This window comes from Mastigoproctus giganteus, chromosome 14 (genome assembly GCF_048544385.1).
Source record: "Mastigoproctus giganteus isolate SK-2022 chromosome 14, ASM4854438v1, whole genome shotgun sequence".
NCBI lineage: Eukaryota > Metazoa > Arthropoda > Arachnida > Uropygi > Thelyphonidae > Mastigoproctus > Mastigoproctus giganteus.
The window spans coordinates 26885420-26903545 of record NC_143588.1 but is presented as its reverse complement, the minus strand read 5'-3'; the positions used below and the strand labels follow the sequence as shown (position 1 = coordinate 26903545).

General features: G+C 35.5%; 1 protein-coding gene across 3 annotated transcripts in view; it reads right to left on the bottom strand.

The window, feature by feature from the left end:
- Cdc27 (cell division cycle protein 27) overlaps positions 1–18126 on the bottom strand; it is a 472030-nt gene that overhangs the window by 194681 nt on the left and 259223 nt on the right. For 2 of the 3 annotated variants that reach the window (XM_090389309.1, XM_090389311.1), the window contains exons 11-12: positions 14291–14463; positions 2780–2932 (exon numbers count right to left, since the gene is read on the bottom strand). In XM_090389309.1, coding sequence (XP_090245435.1) covers positions 2780–2932; positions 14291–14463 — 326 coding nt within the window. The remainder of the gene's footprint in view (positions 1–2779; positions 2933–14290; positions 14464–18126) is intronic. The other variant, XM_090389310.1, reaches the window with a different exon arrangement.

The following is an 18126-nucleotide window of genomic DNA, read 5'->3' as shown; positions in this document are numbered from 1 at the left end:
CTCATAAATACATATTATAATGCCAACCAATGACCACACAGTAGCTTGTCGTCTGTCGCACCCGCCACCAATCATTTCATCGTTTGCCACGCCTAGCTGTCAATCAATATATATTTCTCGATTTCGGCTCCAGACCGGTAATACCTACCGTCTGTGTACTGAGCGAGCAGTGCTAGAGTCCAGTGTAGGGAAAATAATTTTCTGCGTAAGTTATCCAACGTTTCTTGTCATTCTCGTGTTGGCTTTCTTTACCTTGGCTGTTTTAGCATATACACCAGTAGGTTACGTGGGATGGAAGTGAAAAGGTTGGTGAAATCAAAAGTTTCAATACTGGTTATAAAGAGATTGAATCTGAAAGTGTTTAAAACAGCTTGATTATTGTTAATACTCCAGGTAGTAGTAAGATTGTTAAAAATGGTTTTGAGAAGTCTGAAGAATTGCTTGCAAGGTATGTAGCAGCCACTATTTTTGGAACTGGCGATGAATCTAAAATCTACCGGTTGTTTGTGGAATTTGGCAATTATATAAAGGAAGGGAAGGGTAGAGTTTTGTATTTTGGTATGCAGTTTTTTATGTAAAGCAATAAGCTTTTTTTTATTGTAGAAGTAGGATTAAGACTGCATGGTGTATATGTACTATTCTCAATTTCAGTTTTTAGTTGGTCGAAGTAAAATTGTTTGCAAAAGATAGCAAAGTTGTTAGATGCTTTGTCAACTGGGGTGATAATGAAATTGTTCTGTAGTTCTAAAATGTTTTTTTCAGATTGCAGAATGGAGTATAGTGGTTACTGCAAAGTTTGTAGGACTTGGCAATAGCTTTTTTCAAATCTTCCTACTGCTTTATTCACTAAGTTTTTGCCCATTTTCTGTGTTCGGTATTGGCTTTTTGTTCCGGGATTTATTAAGTTAAGTATCTTCCCTTAAAAAACAAATCAATCTGGTTTGGCACTTTGCTTCTCTGACACCGGTCCAGATCTACTATCTATCTGGTAACCAATTTTTTGAATGGATCCTAAAATTCATATCCTTCATGGTTATTAATTTTGCCGTTGTGTTGCTATCAAAGTTTTTTACCTGCCGAATTTTTTGTTTCTCTCTTCGATGGATTCACTCAACCTTCAATCAACCTTAGATGTAGAGAGAAAAGTGCATATATCTGTCTACAGCAGCTAGTTAACTTGGAAGTTTGAGCCATGATTTATAGACCCTGTTCTCTGATAATCTAAAATTTCACCAGGATATTCATCTCCTGTAGATCTGAATTATTCTTGTTTTACTTTTTGTTTCACATGTTCCTTCACATATATGCTTTCTTTTGGCCTTATGTCTGGCATTCATGTTTTTAGGCCATCTTCCCCACAATTTTTTTTTTCCCCTTTCAATTTCAACGATAGAGGTCATCCCTATCCATATTTCTAAAACTATATAGCATGGTAACTGGTCATTGTTTCTCCTTTTGCATCTAGGCTGTACACATCTCTCCTCCACTTGGCTTAATGACTCCAGGTAACACCTACTTTGGTTTTGGTTTCGGTTTCCCTTCTCTACAAGCCTATGGTATTACCACACCCATTTTTACTAATGCATGCAAATATCAGACCCTTTCTTTAAGGTTGGACCTTACACATCCAGTAAGTTCAGTAATTTTAATAACTTTTTCTACACTTTTTTATCTTTCTACTTTCTTTTTCTATCTTTTTTTTTCTCATTCGTAAAACTATTAGTGTAATACGAGGGTGATACGAATGCCCCTACTATACTGCATCCCATCGCTATTTTCGCCTTCCTTTGACCATCTTTTTCTCCCCTTTCCCATCCTCAAGTATTTTACCATTCCCTATACCATTTGCTTGGCTTCACACTTTTTTGATCACATTACACTTCTGTATAATTGAAATTTATTTAACATGATTTTTAACCATGTTAATCTACCTTTTACCCTTACCGCATGGTACACTTTTATATATTTGTATTATTTTTTACATTAAATTTTACATTACATTATTAACTGAATTTTTACACTGCGTAGGGACTACCTTGTCTGATAGTGTTAAGATGAAGGCCACATATTTGACCCCCCCCCCCCTTTAGCACTACAGAAAAGTCTGGAAACGCAATGCCTGATACATGGTCAGGAGTAGTCCTCTGATGAAATCCCTGGCCATGTATCATTTTTTCGTTTACTTTATTCAGATTTTGCATATATGCCATCCCTTTATTTGACCTCTTTCTAAAATTGCCCTCCCATATCTGAATACAGTGTTATTTATGTATTATTAATTTGTACAGTTTATTATTTGTACATTGTTTGCTTCCTTAGTCAAATTTCATTTTTGTCCAAGGTTTTTTAAATTCTTTCATTTTTTCACCACTACTTTACTTCCAGTTTCTACTTTCTTTAAACCTGTCTTAGTTCAGTGACTGGAAGTGAAAAGTACACTTTGTGTACTTTTCATTTCCATCTTTACAGACACTTTATTTATGATACATACCACACATTGTTTATATATATATATATATATATATATATATATATATATATATATATATATATATATATATATATATATATAGTTGGAAAACTAAGAACTATAAATGTGGGATAAAGCCCAAAGAAGCAAACAGTCAGTAGCAGGAAAAGTGGTAAGAAGCACGTGGAAGCAAAAACAGTAAGTATTATGTTGCAGATGTATAAATTGCTGAGAAATTAAGTTGAAAGTGGTAAATAGAATTTGCAATTTATAAATATATATGTACACACACTACTTAGTTTGTCTTACCTCTGGTGCTTCTTTATCAAATGCTATTAATTCCTGAGATAATGCAGAAAGTGTAACTTCTTTCTGTAAATGCCATAATGCAGTACTATAATATTCCATACCCTGTACCCTGTGTGGTTCTAGCCTTCTTATTTCTTGAAAAATAGTACTAGCCTATTCAAAAAAGCAATATACAAAATTTTGAAATAAATATTACTCCATTATTTTAATAAGAATTTAGATGCACATATGTATACACACAAAACTTGATATAGATGAAAACAGGTCTATTAAATATTGCATAATTACACAATGTTAGTATTATTTTTCTTTGGATAATACATGTATTAATTAAAATCATAGATATGATTATAATTAATACAGGTTTGGCATCCTTGCCGAACTCCTCGATTGACTGATTTCCATTCAGTTATACCAGATTTGGACTTTATTGCAATTCTGTTATTATGATAGACATCCATTATAGCATTTAATAATTGATTAGAGATATTTAATTGTTTTAAAATTTCACATAATCTTCTTCTAGAGACCATATCAAAAGCTTTCCTGAAATCAATAAATGCAAAATGTGTTTCAATATTATATTCTCTGTTTTTCTCTATTAAAATTTTTAATACAGGATCTTCTCTTTCTAAATCCATTTTGTTCTTCATATAAAGCTGGCTCAATATATCTCCATAATTTTGCTGACAATAATTGTGCATATAATTTATATCCAACGTTTAGAAGGCTTATTCCCCTGTAATTCTCACAAGATTTATCACCTTTTTTAAATATATGGATGACAACGATTCCATCTTGATGGACTTGTTCCTTGGTTCCAAACTAAATTATCGAGCTGGAAATTATTACCAGCACATTTTATTAATTAATTAATTGTTTATATTGCCTTCACCTGGAGACTTTCCAGATTTACTGTTATTTAAAGCATCTTTAAATTCTCATAAAGATATCTTCCCTATCCGTATTTTCATTTGGTGATATATTATACAAATTAGTAACAATTTTTGTCCATAAATTATGGAAGTAATCTAACCAGATTACTTCCATAATTTGTTTTCTTTAATTTGGTATTTTCTTTAATGTTCTTATTCATATTTTTTATGATTTAATAAAAATTGGTGATATATGCCTTTCCATTTTTGATATAAAATGGGTCCCACATTTCTCATTTTTCTTTCTACATGCCTTTCTAGCTATTGCTCTTTTTCTTTTACATTGATTTCTTTTACTTGTATAATGATTTTAATATCATTATCCCAATTCCTGATGCCTCTTTTTCTTTTCCATTTGCCTTTAGTTTCCAAACACTAATTTGCTATTGTAATGAGAATATTTTTTAAATTCTCCCATTCTATTTGTATATCATAACTTTGTTTGATGTTTTCTGACATTTGATCTATTCTCTGTTTATAAAGGGTTCAAATACTTTCTTCATCTAACAAGAGTAGTTCTAGTCAAATTTAATTAATTTTTCTGATTTCATTTTTTCCATCTTGGTGGCATCCTTAGCTTTCCTATTAGCAGATAATGATCCAATTCAATTTCATAACTTCTATATACCATGGCATCCATGATCATATTTGCTATTTTCCTATTGCCAATAATATAATCTATTACATTTCTGAGATTCCTAGCCTCCCCGTAAACTTGTGACATTCTTTAAGTTTAAAAAATGTATTTATAATTTTTAATTCATTACCAATAATGAAGTCTCTTAATCTATTCCCATTTTTATTACAAATTAATTCTCCATTTGTCCCTATATTAGCCCCATATGGCGTATTACCCACTCGGGCATTCATATCACCCATTATAAAAAGATAGTCATTAGGATTGACCTTATCTTTGATCCTTGTGCATAATACTGATCATTATCTTCTTTATCTTCCTCAGGGGCAATAACTGTGAGATATCCTCTTCATCTCACTTACTTATCTCAGCCTTACTTCTGGATTCTGTCATTCCAATATTGATAGTAAGAAATATTATTCTGAAGTGACGTATGGATAAATATCATGATTCCTGATTTTGCATGTTCTTCTTTATTCACTCCACTGTAAATATGTATAATGTTCAGTGTCATCTGTATCCTGTTTCTTCTTGGTTTATATTTTACACCTATTTTAATGTTTTTTTCATGTAGAATAGAGTTTAATTCCTGGTATTTATGATGTATACTTCTCACATTCCAAGTGGCTATATCCCAATAATTAAATTTTAATTTCGTTTTCCATCTATTCCTTTTTCCAGGCCAAGTCATAATTCATGTTGATGATCCAGTTTCTTTTTTTTCTTGAGACTTTTGAGTAGTTATTATTTCAGCTGGGTTGGTTACCAGCCATCCACAGCCTAGACTGATGATGGGGGCTGCCATCTTAAGGCCTTCAAGTCTTGCCTTGGGCACACTTTGTATGACCTCTCTTCATTGACCTGTCCGGCTAGGGAGGCTCTGCCAGTAGCTTGGCTACTGCCGGCATAGCTCGCAGCTTCACTGAGGTACTCAATCCCTTCCACCACAAAACGGTGGTGTCCTTGAAAGGGATTATTAATTACTTACACTAAATACTTATATTTCAGAAAAGCTTTTGATACTGTTCCACATGAAAGACTGCTGTTAAAATGAGAGGAAGTGGAATTAGGTGTCACTGCTATGGATCAAGGAAAGGTTAAGTGGAAGAAGACAGACAGTAGTTATCAGTATATTCTGCTCTTCTTGGATTAATGTTATTAGTCGTAGAGTACCATTCCACAACACATATTTTAAGTGCTGGACCTACTGTTGTTTTCAATATATGTTAATGATATTGATGAAAGCATATGGTCTAAGTTAATGTCTAAGTTTGCAGATAATACAAAGACTGGCAAAGTGGTTAATGATTGTAATCAGAGCATGCTACTGCAACAAGATCTTGAAAAAATTAGGTAGTTGGGCTGAGAAATGGCAACTGAGTTTTAACATTGACAAATGCAAGGTAGTGCATATAGGTAGCAGAAATCCCAGATTAACATATCAACTGAGTGGTACTACATTCAGGGTAGTGGAAAATGAGTGTACAGGTCTGGATGCCTCATTTTAGAAAGGATGTAGAGTTGCTAGAAAGAGTACAAAGAAGGGCAACAAGATTGGTGAGGGGAAAGGCCCCTCTCACCAAGAAAGGCTTAAGTTCTGCAAATTGCAGAACTTAAGCCTTAAGTTCTGCAGAGTAGGTACCTGCAAGGTTATCTGATTGAGGTGTATAAGGTGTATACTGAAGGGCTGAGTAGGCTCAATTTTGATGGGATTCTTCCTTTTGCTCAGACTGCGAATCTAAGGGGGCATAAATTCAAATTGAGGAAAGACAGTTGTAGAATTGATGTGTGGAAATTTGTCTTTAGCCAGTGGGTAGTTGCTGGAACAAACTTCATCTGTCATTGTGAAAGTTGATAGCTTAAATAAATTCAAGGAGGAACTGGACAAACTTTTAGAGGAAACGGATGTGTGAAATGTTTCCCCCCCCCCTTTGGCTGATGCTACATAAGCTTGCTTTCTTGCATCACATGCCTCTACTACTACTAAGTAAGACATCCAATATTATAATATTGGACATCATATGCCAATATTCCAATTGTGGCACCGAGATCTAGTTGCTTTCAATTGTGAGATTTTTCTTTTTTTTTGTTTTGATGAAAGGTTATCAAAATGGGATACAGCTTTGGATCACTTTGATTACTGCCATCTGAAGCAATCAAAAATTATCACCTTCACCCCAAAACTGTTCTTCCCCTACCTGAACAAGTGATTACCAATGAAAAATTGGCAGTAACTTGTTCAGGTAGGGGAACAAGTTACTGCCAATGAAACTTCCACAACTGTACTTTTTAATTTTCACTATTGAGAATCATATTTCTGAATATTATGCCTGCATGATCAGTGCAGCTCAGTGATGAATATTATTATTATTAGCGATATGGTGCAAGGAAGCCAGAGCTTTTGCTGAGAGAAGGGGGGGGGGATCACCAAGAAAGAGAAGAATGATGATGATATCCAGTTCAGGACCCTGAGTCTATGACAAAAAGTGCAAATAAACATTCCCCATGTATCATTGTCACTACGAAATGTTACATCTATTTTCCATTTATTTCTGCATGCTGTCAATATGCTTGCTTTTTTTGCAAATGTCTGATTGCATGGCATTTCCCACCGCTTAAATTTTAAAAACCACATCTACATATTGTAAATTAGGTAAACATATTACCTTTTTTTTTTTCTCTCCCAGAACTTTATTTTATTTTCATGGAAAATCTTACATACATGTGTGTATTTGGAGATGAATAGTGGCATTCGTGTATATATCACTACTCATCTTGGTTATCCAATCTATCTGCACTATGATTTCTTTCGCTTCAAAGGTGATACCATAAGTTTGCTTGACATTCTTTGTCAGAAATTTCCTAATTTGGAATTTCCTCTTTTTGATCTCCTCTAGCTTAAAATCTCTCCACCAATCCTGTGAAATTCATCTGTTGCCTCTATTGTTCTCCCAAATGCATTAATTGCTTTGAACTCTTTGCCTTCCTTCCTTTGAAACTCCAATCTAACATTCCTAACAGTGAGACAATTTTTCATAATTTTTTTTACAGCTTTTGCAATTATGTCATAAATAATTGCAACCAACACCCTTTATCTCTTTCTCACCAACAACTATTCCAAGTACACAATCAATGTCACCCCAAGTGTCCTCATCAAGGCACCTCAAATTACAACTTGGTAATGGTCTATGTTCCAACGGAGCCTCTCTCTCTCTCTGTCGCGGCCATTCTCAGCTTCACATTTTTTTGGCATTAGAGGAATGCAAAATGGGATGCTCTGTATGATTTTTTCTTCTCACCTTAGTTGGATTACTGATTTAAATCTTCTGATTCCAAAGTTTGCTCAGATTATATGAGTGGAATAATTCTTGAAGGGATAATATCCTTAATTTCATCCTAAAATCTCACCATCTATTTAAATCTTGGTTTTCCAAAAAAAAAAAAAAAATGTACTAAACTTGTTAGATAAGGATGCAGCATATTACAACTGATTTATATCCAAATCTCCAGCTTCATTTTTATCTTAAAAGTAAAGCTCACGACAATTATAAAACTATTATTAATCAGTCCAAACTAAGAATAGAAAACTTCTTACTCAAGTGATAGTTGAACATTCTGGTCTATTGCATCCTCAGCTATAGACATATCCAATTTACTAGCATCATAGTTTTCTTCTAACTCTTGTACTGATGATCTAAGTAATCCACCTTACTGTCACAGCCAATACACTCCAGAAAATACCTCCCATGGCCCTTTGACAAAAGGATGTTAGAAGAATTTTGAACAACCTAGATGCCAAGAAAGCTCCAGATCCTGATAACATTTCTCTAATTATGTTTGGCATAAAAATCGAGCTCCTCCCATCTTATGGCACGCTATCTGTTTTGTGCAATCGGGTATCAAGCTCTCTCTCTCTCTCTGACTGCAGATGGTAGATAATACTCTGTCCTCTAACTTCTCCACTAATGCTGGAGAAGTTAGAGGACAGAATATTCAAGGTTCACTTTTTCCTCCTGCTCTTTCCCTTATGTATATTAATCACTTTCTTCCACTGACTGGAATTCCTATACATAGTTTTGCTGATGACAACATGCTACATTCTACCTTTCAGTTTGAGAAACCTTGTCTCCAGAAACAGCCTCAACTCAAATACCTCCCTCCAATTCTTCAAATGCCAATATCAGGGAATTCTCCCACAAGACGGAGAAAAGATTTTTAATTTCAATCCTTCTAAAACTCTGTCCTGTCCTGCTTCTTGAAAAAAGGAGTCTACTAGTCCTTTACTCCACATTGACAACACTAGGATTTCTAGACAAGATGACATATCTCTATTAGGGATTTACCCTGAATTCTAATCTGATTTTGGTATTGCAGATATTGTGATGACACCATCACAATATCTGCAATAGTACCATAAGTACAACACAAATGTTGCTACCTATACAACAAAACAAAACAATCATGTTTTCTTTTTCACTCTCGGCTTTACCTTGCTTCTAAACAATTATTCACTCTACAAATCTCAAATCGGCCCTACCATGGAATACTGTTCCCACATCTGGGGTGGGGGGGGGTGCCCCATAAACCTATCCCAAGCTTCTGGGCTCTATTCAGAAGGGTAATTAATTACCCTTCTCACACAAAGTTTTTCTACTCTCTATCTCATAAATGTTCAGTTGCTGATGTGTGCCTTTTCTATAGATACTTCCATGGGCTCATTATTTTGAATTGACATCTGTAATTCTCATCACTCTCTTCTAAACCAGTCAGAACATGTACCACAACTAGTCATCATTAAATCACTGTTCAACTAAACTCACAAAACCAAGTTGTCCTCTTCTCATTTATCTCTTCTGCTTTTGTTTTCTGGAACAACATTCCTCCATGTGTATTTTCAAAAATAACAATCTATAGAAATTCAAGTTTAATGTTAACAAGTACTGTCTGTCTTCAGCCTTCAACCCACATGGTATTAAGTACTATAGGTCCTAATACCTTTCATGATTGGAGTCCTCATTAAAAAAAAAAAAAATCCAATGTCATGTTGTTCAAGTAAAATTCTTTTGGGTGGGAGGTTATGTTGACAAAGCTTGAAGAACTTTAAGCTTTGGGAATAACAACAGCAACACGAGCTGTATGGAATGCAGAACAGCTTGATATTCTAAACAATGAAATTATTTATAAAAAAGTTTAACTGAATTGATCATAAACTATGTGAACAAATGGTTTTGGTGTTCCTATATGTAATCATAAACAGGAAGCGTCCCTCAACCCTTAAAGAGTTGGAACAATATTGGGGGACTGATGTAATGCAAAAATGCTAAAGAAATCCATCCTCAAAGACTTAGCAGACTCCCATTTTGGAAAATTATTAAAAAACATGCCTATGATACTTTCATTGTTTTCGTTCTTTTAATTCTTTCTTCTTATTATTTTATGATTTTAGTTTATTTCTTATTTCTTATTATGGAGTCGGTATTGGTGTTTGTGGATGGATTTCTTTAGCCTTTTTGCATAACACAGGCAGCAGCATTGCACCAACCATGCAAAGGCATGAGTGAAGGCTCTTCTCGTACTGAAATGGTTTTCACTGTTTAATTAATTTAGTTGGTTTGTTAATTAGTTTTTTTTTATATGGTAACAGCAGTAGTTACCTAATAATGTGCTGGAGCTAGTTTCATCACTACTACTTTCACATGATTAATTCAATTAAACTATTTGTTTATTTAGTTAAGTATACCATGTATACAACCAAGGGTGTCAAGACTAATACTCAAGATTTCTAAGAGGTACAAGCTAAAGATTATAATGATTTATGCACCAACATCAAGCCATGATGATCAAGAGGCTGAAGAAATGTACGAAATTGAGTCTTCTAGATGAGCAGAAAACCCACTACACTATTATTATGGGGGACTTCAATGCTAAGGTTGGAAAAAGACAAAACGGTGCAGAAAGGGAAACTATAGGAAATTTTGGAATTGGTGAAGGAGGCGAAAGACTTGTAGAATTTGCAGAATCTCAAGGATTTTCAGTAATGAACACTTTTTTCAAGAAAAGAGTGAACAGAAAGTGGACATGGAAGAGTCCAAATGGATTAACAACTAATGAAATCGACTTCATTCTCACTAACAGAAGATATATTGTTAATGATGTTACCGTCCTGAATAAGGTAAATGTTGGAAGTGATCACAGAATAGTAAGGTGTACACTTGATATAGATGTAGGAAAGGAAAAAACTGACTCGAGTAAATAATACAAAGGTCTTTGAGGAAGAGGAGAAAAAGCAGTATGTACTGGAACTTAAGAACAAGTTTGAGCTTCTGCAGACTGCTCAGGACCAAGATATCAATGAGGAATATTACAACTTTCTGAAAGTGATAAAGCCCAAGAAACCTATAGGGAAAAAGAAATCAAAAGAAGAAAAAATTAGTCAAGAAACACTTGTTATGATGAACCGAAGGCGAAAAATGAAAAGCAAGATAAACACTGACAAGGAGAAAATTGAGTATACTGAGTTATGCAAAGCCATTAGAAAGAGACTCAGAGAGGACATAAGAAGATTTAACACAAGAAAAGTAGAACAAGCATTAAGGGAAAAAAAAGTAGAACAAGCATTAAGGGAAAACAAAGGACTTAAATCAACAGCCATGAGCAGTAATATAGAAAGACGAATGATACTGAAACTGAAGAATAGCGATGGTGTACTTATAAATAGCAGAGAAGGCATAATTCAAATAGCAGAAGACTACTGTGGAGAATTATACAAGGAGCGAGGGATGGATGTCAGCAGTGGGGAAGATGGATCGCAAATTAGCAATACATACGACATACCAGATATTTTTCCTGATGAGGTAGAACATTCGTTGAAGAAAATGAAGAATCAGAAAGCCCCAGGGGAAGATGAATTTCCTGTAGAGTTGTTAAAATTGGGAGGAAGAGACATAACACAAAAACTAGCAAGGCTCTTCACAAAATGCATTAGAAAAGGTCTGATGTAATGCCTAAGCAGCAGAATAATGCAATCATAGTTTTGCTGTAAGAAATGAAATAAATCAGAAATTATAAATTATAGACCAATTAGCTTGTTATCCCACATCTAAAAGTTTTTCACAAGGGTCATTACTAACAGATTAGAAAGAATATTTGATGAGAATCAACCGAAAGAGCAAACTGGCTTTAAGACAAGATTCTCAACTATGGATCTTGTCTTAAAGCCAGTTTGCTCTTTCGGTTGATTCTCATCAAATATTCTTTCTAATCTGTTAGTAATGACCCTTGTGAAAAACTTTTAGATGTGGGATAACAAGCTAATTGGTCTATAATTTATAATTTCTGATTTATTTCATTTCTTACAGCAAAACTATGATTGCATTATTCTGCTGCTTAGGCATTACATCAGACCTTTTCTAATGCATTTTGTGAAGAGCCTTGCTAGTTTTTGTGTTATGTCTCTTCCTCCCAATTTTAACAACTCTGCAGGAAATTCATCTTCCCCTGGGGCTTTCTGATTCTTCATTTTCTTTAACGAATGTTCTACCTCATCAGGAAAAATATCTGGTATGTCGTATGTATTGCTAATTTGCGATCCATCTTCCCCACTGCTGACATCCATCCCTCGCTCCTTGTATAATTCTCCATAGTAGTCTTCTGCTAAACTGGCTTTAAGACAAGATTCTCAACTATGGATCTCCTTCACAGCTAATGAAGAAAGCAAATGAATACAAAACACCATTATGCCTGGCATTTCTGGATTATGAAAAGGCATTTGACTCCATACAGCATAAGGCAATGTTTTGGGCACTGGAAAGACAAGGCACAGATACCCCATATATTATGGTTTTGAAGAAAATATATGAGAACGCTACCTACTTTATTAGACTAGACAAAGACAGTAGGAAATTTAAAATCGAGAAAGGAATTTGACAAGGAGACACAATATCTCTGAAGCTGTTTACTGCTGCCCTTGAGGAAGCTTTCAGAAGATTAGACTGGTCGCAGAAAGGAGTCAATGTGAATGGAGAGTACCTAAACCATTTACGATTTGCAGATGACAATGTGGTCATAAGCCACGATCCCAAAGAATTAGCAGAAAATCTTAATCAGTTATGCACAGTTAGAAAGGATTTTGGACACTTAAGATGAATATGGCTAAAACATAAGTAATGATGAACAAGTATGCAACAGAAAGGGACATTATGATTGAAGGAGCAGTAATTGATAAGGTGCCGACCGGGCTAGCCGGGTGGCTAAAGTGCCTGCCTGGCAACCCAAAGATCGTGGGTTCGATTCCCGCCTCGGGCTTGGATCAAAGTACTGCAAAAACCTTGGGAGGTGCATTATGACCACAGAATGCCTATGCGCCAACAACTATCAAAAAAAAAAAAAAAAAAAAATTGATAAGGTGGAGTCATACTCTCCATTCACATTGACTCCTTTCTGCGACCAGTCTATTCTTCTGAAACATATCTGAGACAAGTTATTAGCTGTAATAATGATAAATGGCTGGAAGTCAAGAGAAGAATAAATTTTGGATGGATAGTATTCAGGAAATATAGTCATATACTGAAGAGCAATATCCCAGTTTGTCTGAAACGTAAAATAATGAACCAATGTATACTCCCCACAATGACATGGAAGTGAAACTTGGGCACTCACCAAAAGAATGGAAGAGAAGCTGAGAACTACACAGCGAAGAATGAAACAAATTATATTGGGAATCAGACTGTTAGATAAGAAGAGAAACACACGGATTAGGCAGCAAACTCAAGTAAAGGACATTCTTATAAAAACTAAAGAACTAAAATGGTCTTGGGCAGGACACATAGCTCAAAGACATGATGACAGATGGACTAAGAAAATAACAGAATGGTACCCAAGAGGAGCTAAAAGAAAACCTGGAAGACAACAAAGGAGATGGACAGATGAAATCCACGAGTGTGTGGTAGTAAATGGATGGCCATTGCACAAAACAGAAGGAACTGGAAAGGCCTTCATCCTGCAGTGGATTGAAAATGGCTGATGATGATGATACATGTAAGTTTTCTTTTCCTTACTTATCTAAAGGAATGAAATTCTTACTAAAATGGCATGGATCCAGTGAGGTTGCTGTTGTCACATTGAAGAAAAACTGCTGTACTGCAAAACCTTACTCATCCAATTCATTTTTTAGCCCCTTAAAAGTTTGAAAGTAAGGGACTAAATTGACTGTAGTTCTATTTTCCAAAATTTCTGAATGTCATGCCCCAGATGCTTCCATTTAAAACATCATAAACTAACAAACACACACCCACACTGCAAATTTACTGAACAAGATCCATAAAAACTGTAGCTACATGGGGAAACTGTTGAAACTTGCTGTGCCACTTAGTGCTTAGTTATGAATCAAGAGGTGTAATACGTGCAAATAAAGAAAAATAAAGAAACACTAGAGACCTGAACTATAATCACTTTCTGTGCACTTTGAGCAGGCTTCTTTCTGTGTATTTCTAGATTCTGGATTTTTAGATTATGTTCTAGAGTGAAAGATTCAATTTATCCCAAGTTCTGTACTTAAATTAAACTAAAGGTGAACCAACCATAATTAACACTATATATCCATGCTAGCCACACCAATGTGTCTAAACTTGTGTTGTATTCTACTACGATTATTCTCAATGACTGAAATGTACTTTTTTTTTTGTTAGTTGTTGGCGCATCAGCTTCTGTGGCCATAATGCACCTCCCAAGGTTTTTCCACCACTCTGATCCAGACCCGAGGCGGGATTCGAACCCGCGACCTTTGGGTTGCCATGCAGGCACTTTAGCCACCTGGCTAGCCCGGTCGGCTGAAAGGTACTCTGCCACAGAGAATAAATTAACCATCAAGACTGTGAGCATACTAAAATAAACTAAACTTTTTAAATACAGGATTTATATACAGAACATTGAAAAATATACCTGTTCATACTCCCCCAACTCTACATGGGCTCTTGCAAGCACTGTCAAAACCCATCCAGTGTGATAATGATGAGGTGGAAGGCTATTCATTACATCTATTGCTTTTCTACAACAATAATTACCTAGGAACAACTGAGCCCGACCTAATTCCTGGAGCAACTGCATAAGACCTTCTGAAAATAAAATATAAGTTTGGCTTTAAACTTGCATTTAAAGTTATTTTAATTTGAATTAAAAAAAATTTATTCGAATTAATTGTTTTTATATTCTCAAGTAAACAAGTAAACTAAGTTTTCTCACTGTCCCACATATGTAATGAGACTTTTTCACTAAAATTTACTTTAGTTTATTTTACCTACTGCATTATCTTACATACTGTGGTTACATCTCATTACTAGGTTATTCAGTTCTTCACAGTGCCAACCTAGCCACTGTTGAGACTCCAATAAGAGTCAAACTCATGGTATGAGTAGTGGCACATGCTTTAAATATACAGAGCAATATCAAGGTAACTTGTAATTAAGGTATCTCCACAATATGAGATCGATGTACTATCACACCCAGTTTGCTGGGTGTGATACTACTTACAATCACTAGAGTGAGTAGCACAATTAGTACAGTGGCGCTCCAAGTCATTGCAGGTGCACTACCCCTTGACCTGGAAGTTGCTCGCATGGGACTAGTGTATTATCACAAAAAAGCGATCCCAATTACAACCTGTGGCATAACCCTTGACGTGACTAGTGGCTGGAAGAGGGAACAAAAAAGGATAGATGAATTCCTAACAGAAACCTGGCAAAAAAGGTGGAATGAAACCACCAAAGGAGCAATAACCCATAAATTTCTTCCACTAGTGACAAAAATGCACCCGAAAGCCCCACCATGGTTTTTCCCAGGCCTTAACACTATGTATCTACTAATGGGTCATGGTCCGTTTAAGGAAAAACTAAATATGCTAGGCATAACAGAAGATAGAAATTGTACTTGCGGAGACCCCAAATCATGGACTCATGTCATGCATGAATGTGAAAATTATGACGACATAAGAGCGAGCCTCATTACAAACATCCAGTACAATCCAATTAACCAAGAAACCCGACTTCTGAATGTACAAGAAGAGTTTGTAGCTTTTACCAACTTTGCAACTCAACTATTTACAAGAAGGAAAACAATTATTGCAATACAACCTGTCCAGCAGGAAGACAACAACACTCAACAGAAAAGACTAAACCTTTAGGCTTGGATGAACCAGAACAACGGAGAAACTCAAACAAATCAGAATCGAAGAAGAAATTTCAACAGTACAGAAAAATGCACCATTAGTGCCTAAAAGACTAATCAAAGTTGCTCACAGGAAAAGGAGAAAACAACTATCTTGAGGAAAACTACCCCAGACAAGACAAATTCTCGTCACACTGACGAAATTCCTGAAAGAGACCAACACTGAAGCATCCCAGAGCTAGAGTAGAGCACCATCTGGCTCTCAGATCCTGCAGTATCCTCTTTAAACCCCATTTCCTCGCAGGGGGAGAACCCTCTTCTCCTCTTGCCACCCTTCTTTCCCCTCTGATGGGGCATGCTCCACTGAGAAACAGGGGGTCATCTTCTCTATCGACCCCTTTGCTTCTAATTTCCACCCCCAGTCTTCTGCCTCCCCACCCAAAACTGTCATCTTACATAGTGATCAGCCCAACATCAAAATTTAAGACACACCAAAATTTATGCCCGACCTTTTAGGCCTTACAGACTTTCAGTGTAAACCCCAAATGATATTTAAAAGAACCTTAACTAACTAAACTACGCTCACAACTTCTCCAATGTATATATATCCATATATATATATATACATTGGCAGAATCCGCGAGAGTAAAATAGCCTCATTGGGTACACCCGGCCAGCCTCCCCGTGGCAGGGTGTGGAAACGTCAGGTCCCACTAGGGGCCTGGCGGCTAATAGGCCGGATGAATAAAAGGCACAACACGCCACATAGCTCATGAACCATATATATTTTTAAAAAAAATCTCAAGCTTGCCCAAAACATAGAAAATATGCGGAGATGGGGGAAACCCCAGGAGCCATTAGACCCCCGACACACCTTACACCTTACCCAGTTTTCTCAATGTTACATATATAATGAAGGCAATTATATATATACAGGCACTCCCCGACATGTAATACTCGACTTACGAAGCTTTTGCAGACCAGTGCAAACTGAAAAAAATATGGAAATGTATTTTGCATCCGATAGGAATAAATATTTAAAAATATCGTAATGTGAACCCAATAATGCAATTTTTTTTTTTTTGGTAATTCATTCCAAGACCTCAGAAGTTGAAATTTTTGTTATATAACTAAGTTATTTATCTCTCTAAAAGGCCATTTGTATAATGGAAATTGTATTAGTTTTACATAAATTTATTTCAAATAAATTTATATAAAACAACACAAAAATCATTTTAACTAAAGGGTGCACAAACAAAACACGCAGCCAACCCGTTTCCAAATGCTACTATTGAGGAATGGCTACGCGGTCCGGCCAGAGAATGCACTGCACTTTCATCGTTACCATATGTTCTGTTATAAGAATCAATTTTGAACACCTTTGTGATATTTTTTTAAAGCACATTTCTGGAGGTCATGACCAATAAAACAATAAAAACAATTTGCACTTGCCATTTTATTGGGCTTTTCTGTTATTGCAATCTATTATAAACGGGTAGTAAACTTGATCTTATTGCATTTGTGATAACTGGAATATACCGATAATTGGAATTGTGTGGGTTTTTACGTTATTATAAATAATAAATAAATCAATTTTCTGTTTATACTCCAGAACGACCACATGGTCAGAGAAGTTATGGTGAAATGTGTTTCCCCTTCACTGAAATCTTTAATCATATAAAAAACATAAATAAATTTTCAGAATCTTCTCTTCATTCCTATTTACTTATTGATGGAGGAAAAGAGCATTTAAGATCAACAGTGGCCACAAAACAAGTGCTATATTGAAGATGGAAAAGCTATTAATAATATGGAAGGAAAATCAAATTTAGAAGCAAGTGCCCCTGAGTCTAATTGGCCATTCAAGCGAAAGCAAGAAGTATTTATGAAGATATTAAGGATAAATACAGCAAACCCCAAGCCAAGTACATGACAAGAAGGAAAAGCGACCAACGGAAAGTGCAAGTGGTGACAGTGCTAGGAAACAAAACAAAATTGATTTAGAAATGAGGATGAAAATGATTAAGTATGAAGCAGGACAAAGTTTGTAATCTGTTCTACGGGAATTAGGTCTCGCTGATTCAACAGTGATTGCTATTTTAAAGGACAGTGCACGTATAAAAGAACATGCTGAAGGATCAGCGCATTTAAGATCAACAGTGTCCACAAAACAGGTGCTATATTAAAGATGGAAAAGCTATTAATAATATGGAAGGAAAATCAGATTCAGAAGCAAGTGCCCCTGAGTCTAATGGCCATTCAAGCAAAAGCAAGAAGTATTTATGAAGATATTAAGGATAAATACAGCAAACCCCAAGCCGCCAAAGTATGTGACAAGCAATGGGTGGTTTAATAGGTTTAAGCATAACCCTGGTTTCCACAATGATAAAGTAAAATTTTTGTAATTTTGTACACATTTGTACATGAGATATGATTTGCATGTGTGTTTCCTGCGCATGAGATAAAAAAATTGAATAAATAATTCTATTTACATGTTAGTCGAACATTTCATTCGTTTCAATCAAATTCAGAGCACATAGCTGCGAGTGCTGGATAAAGCATTTAGGGAAATTCTGGCTTACATAAAATTTGACATGTAGGGAGAATTCTCTGGA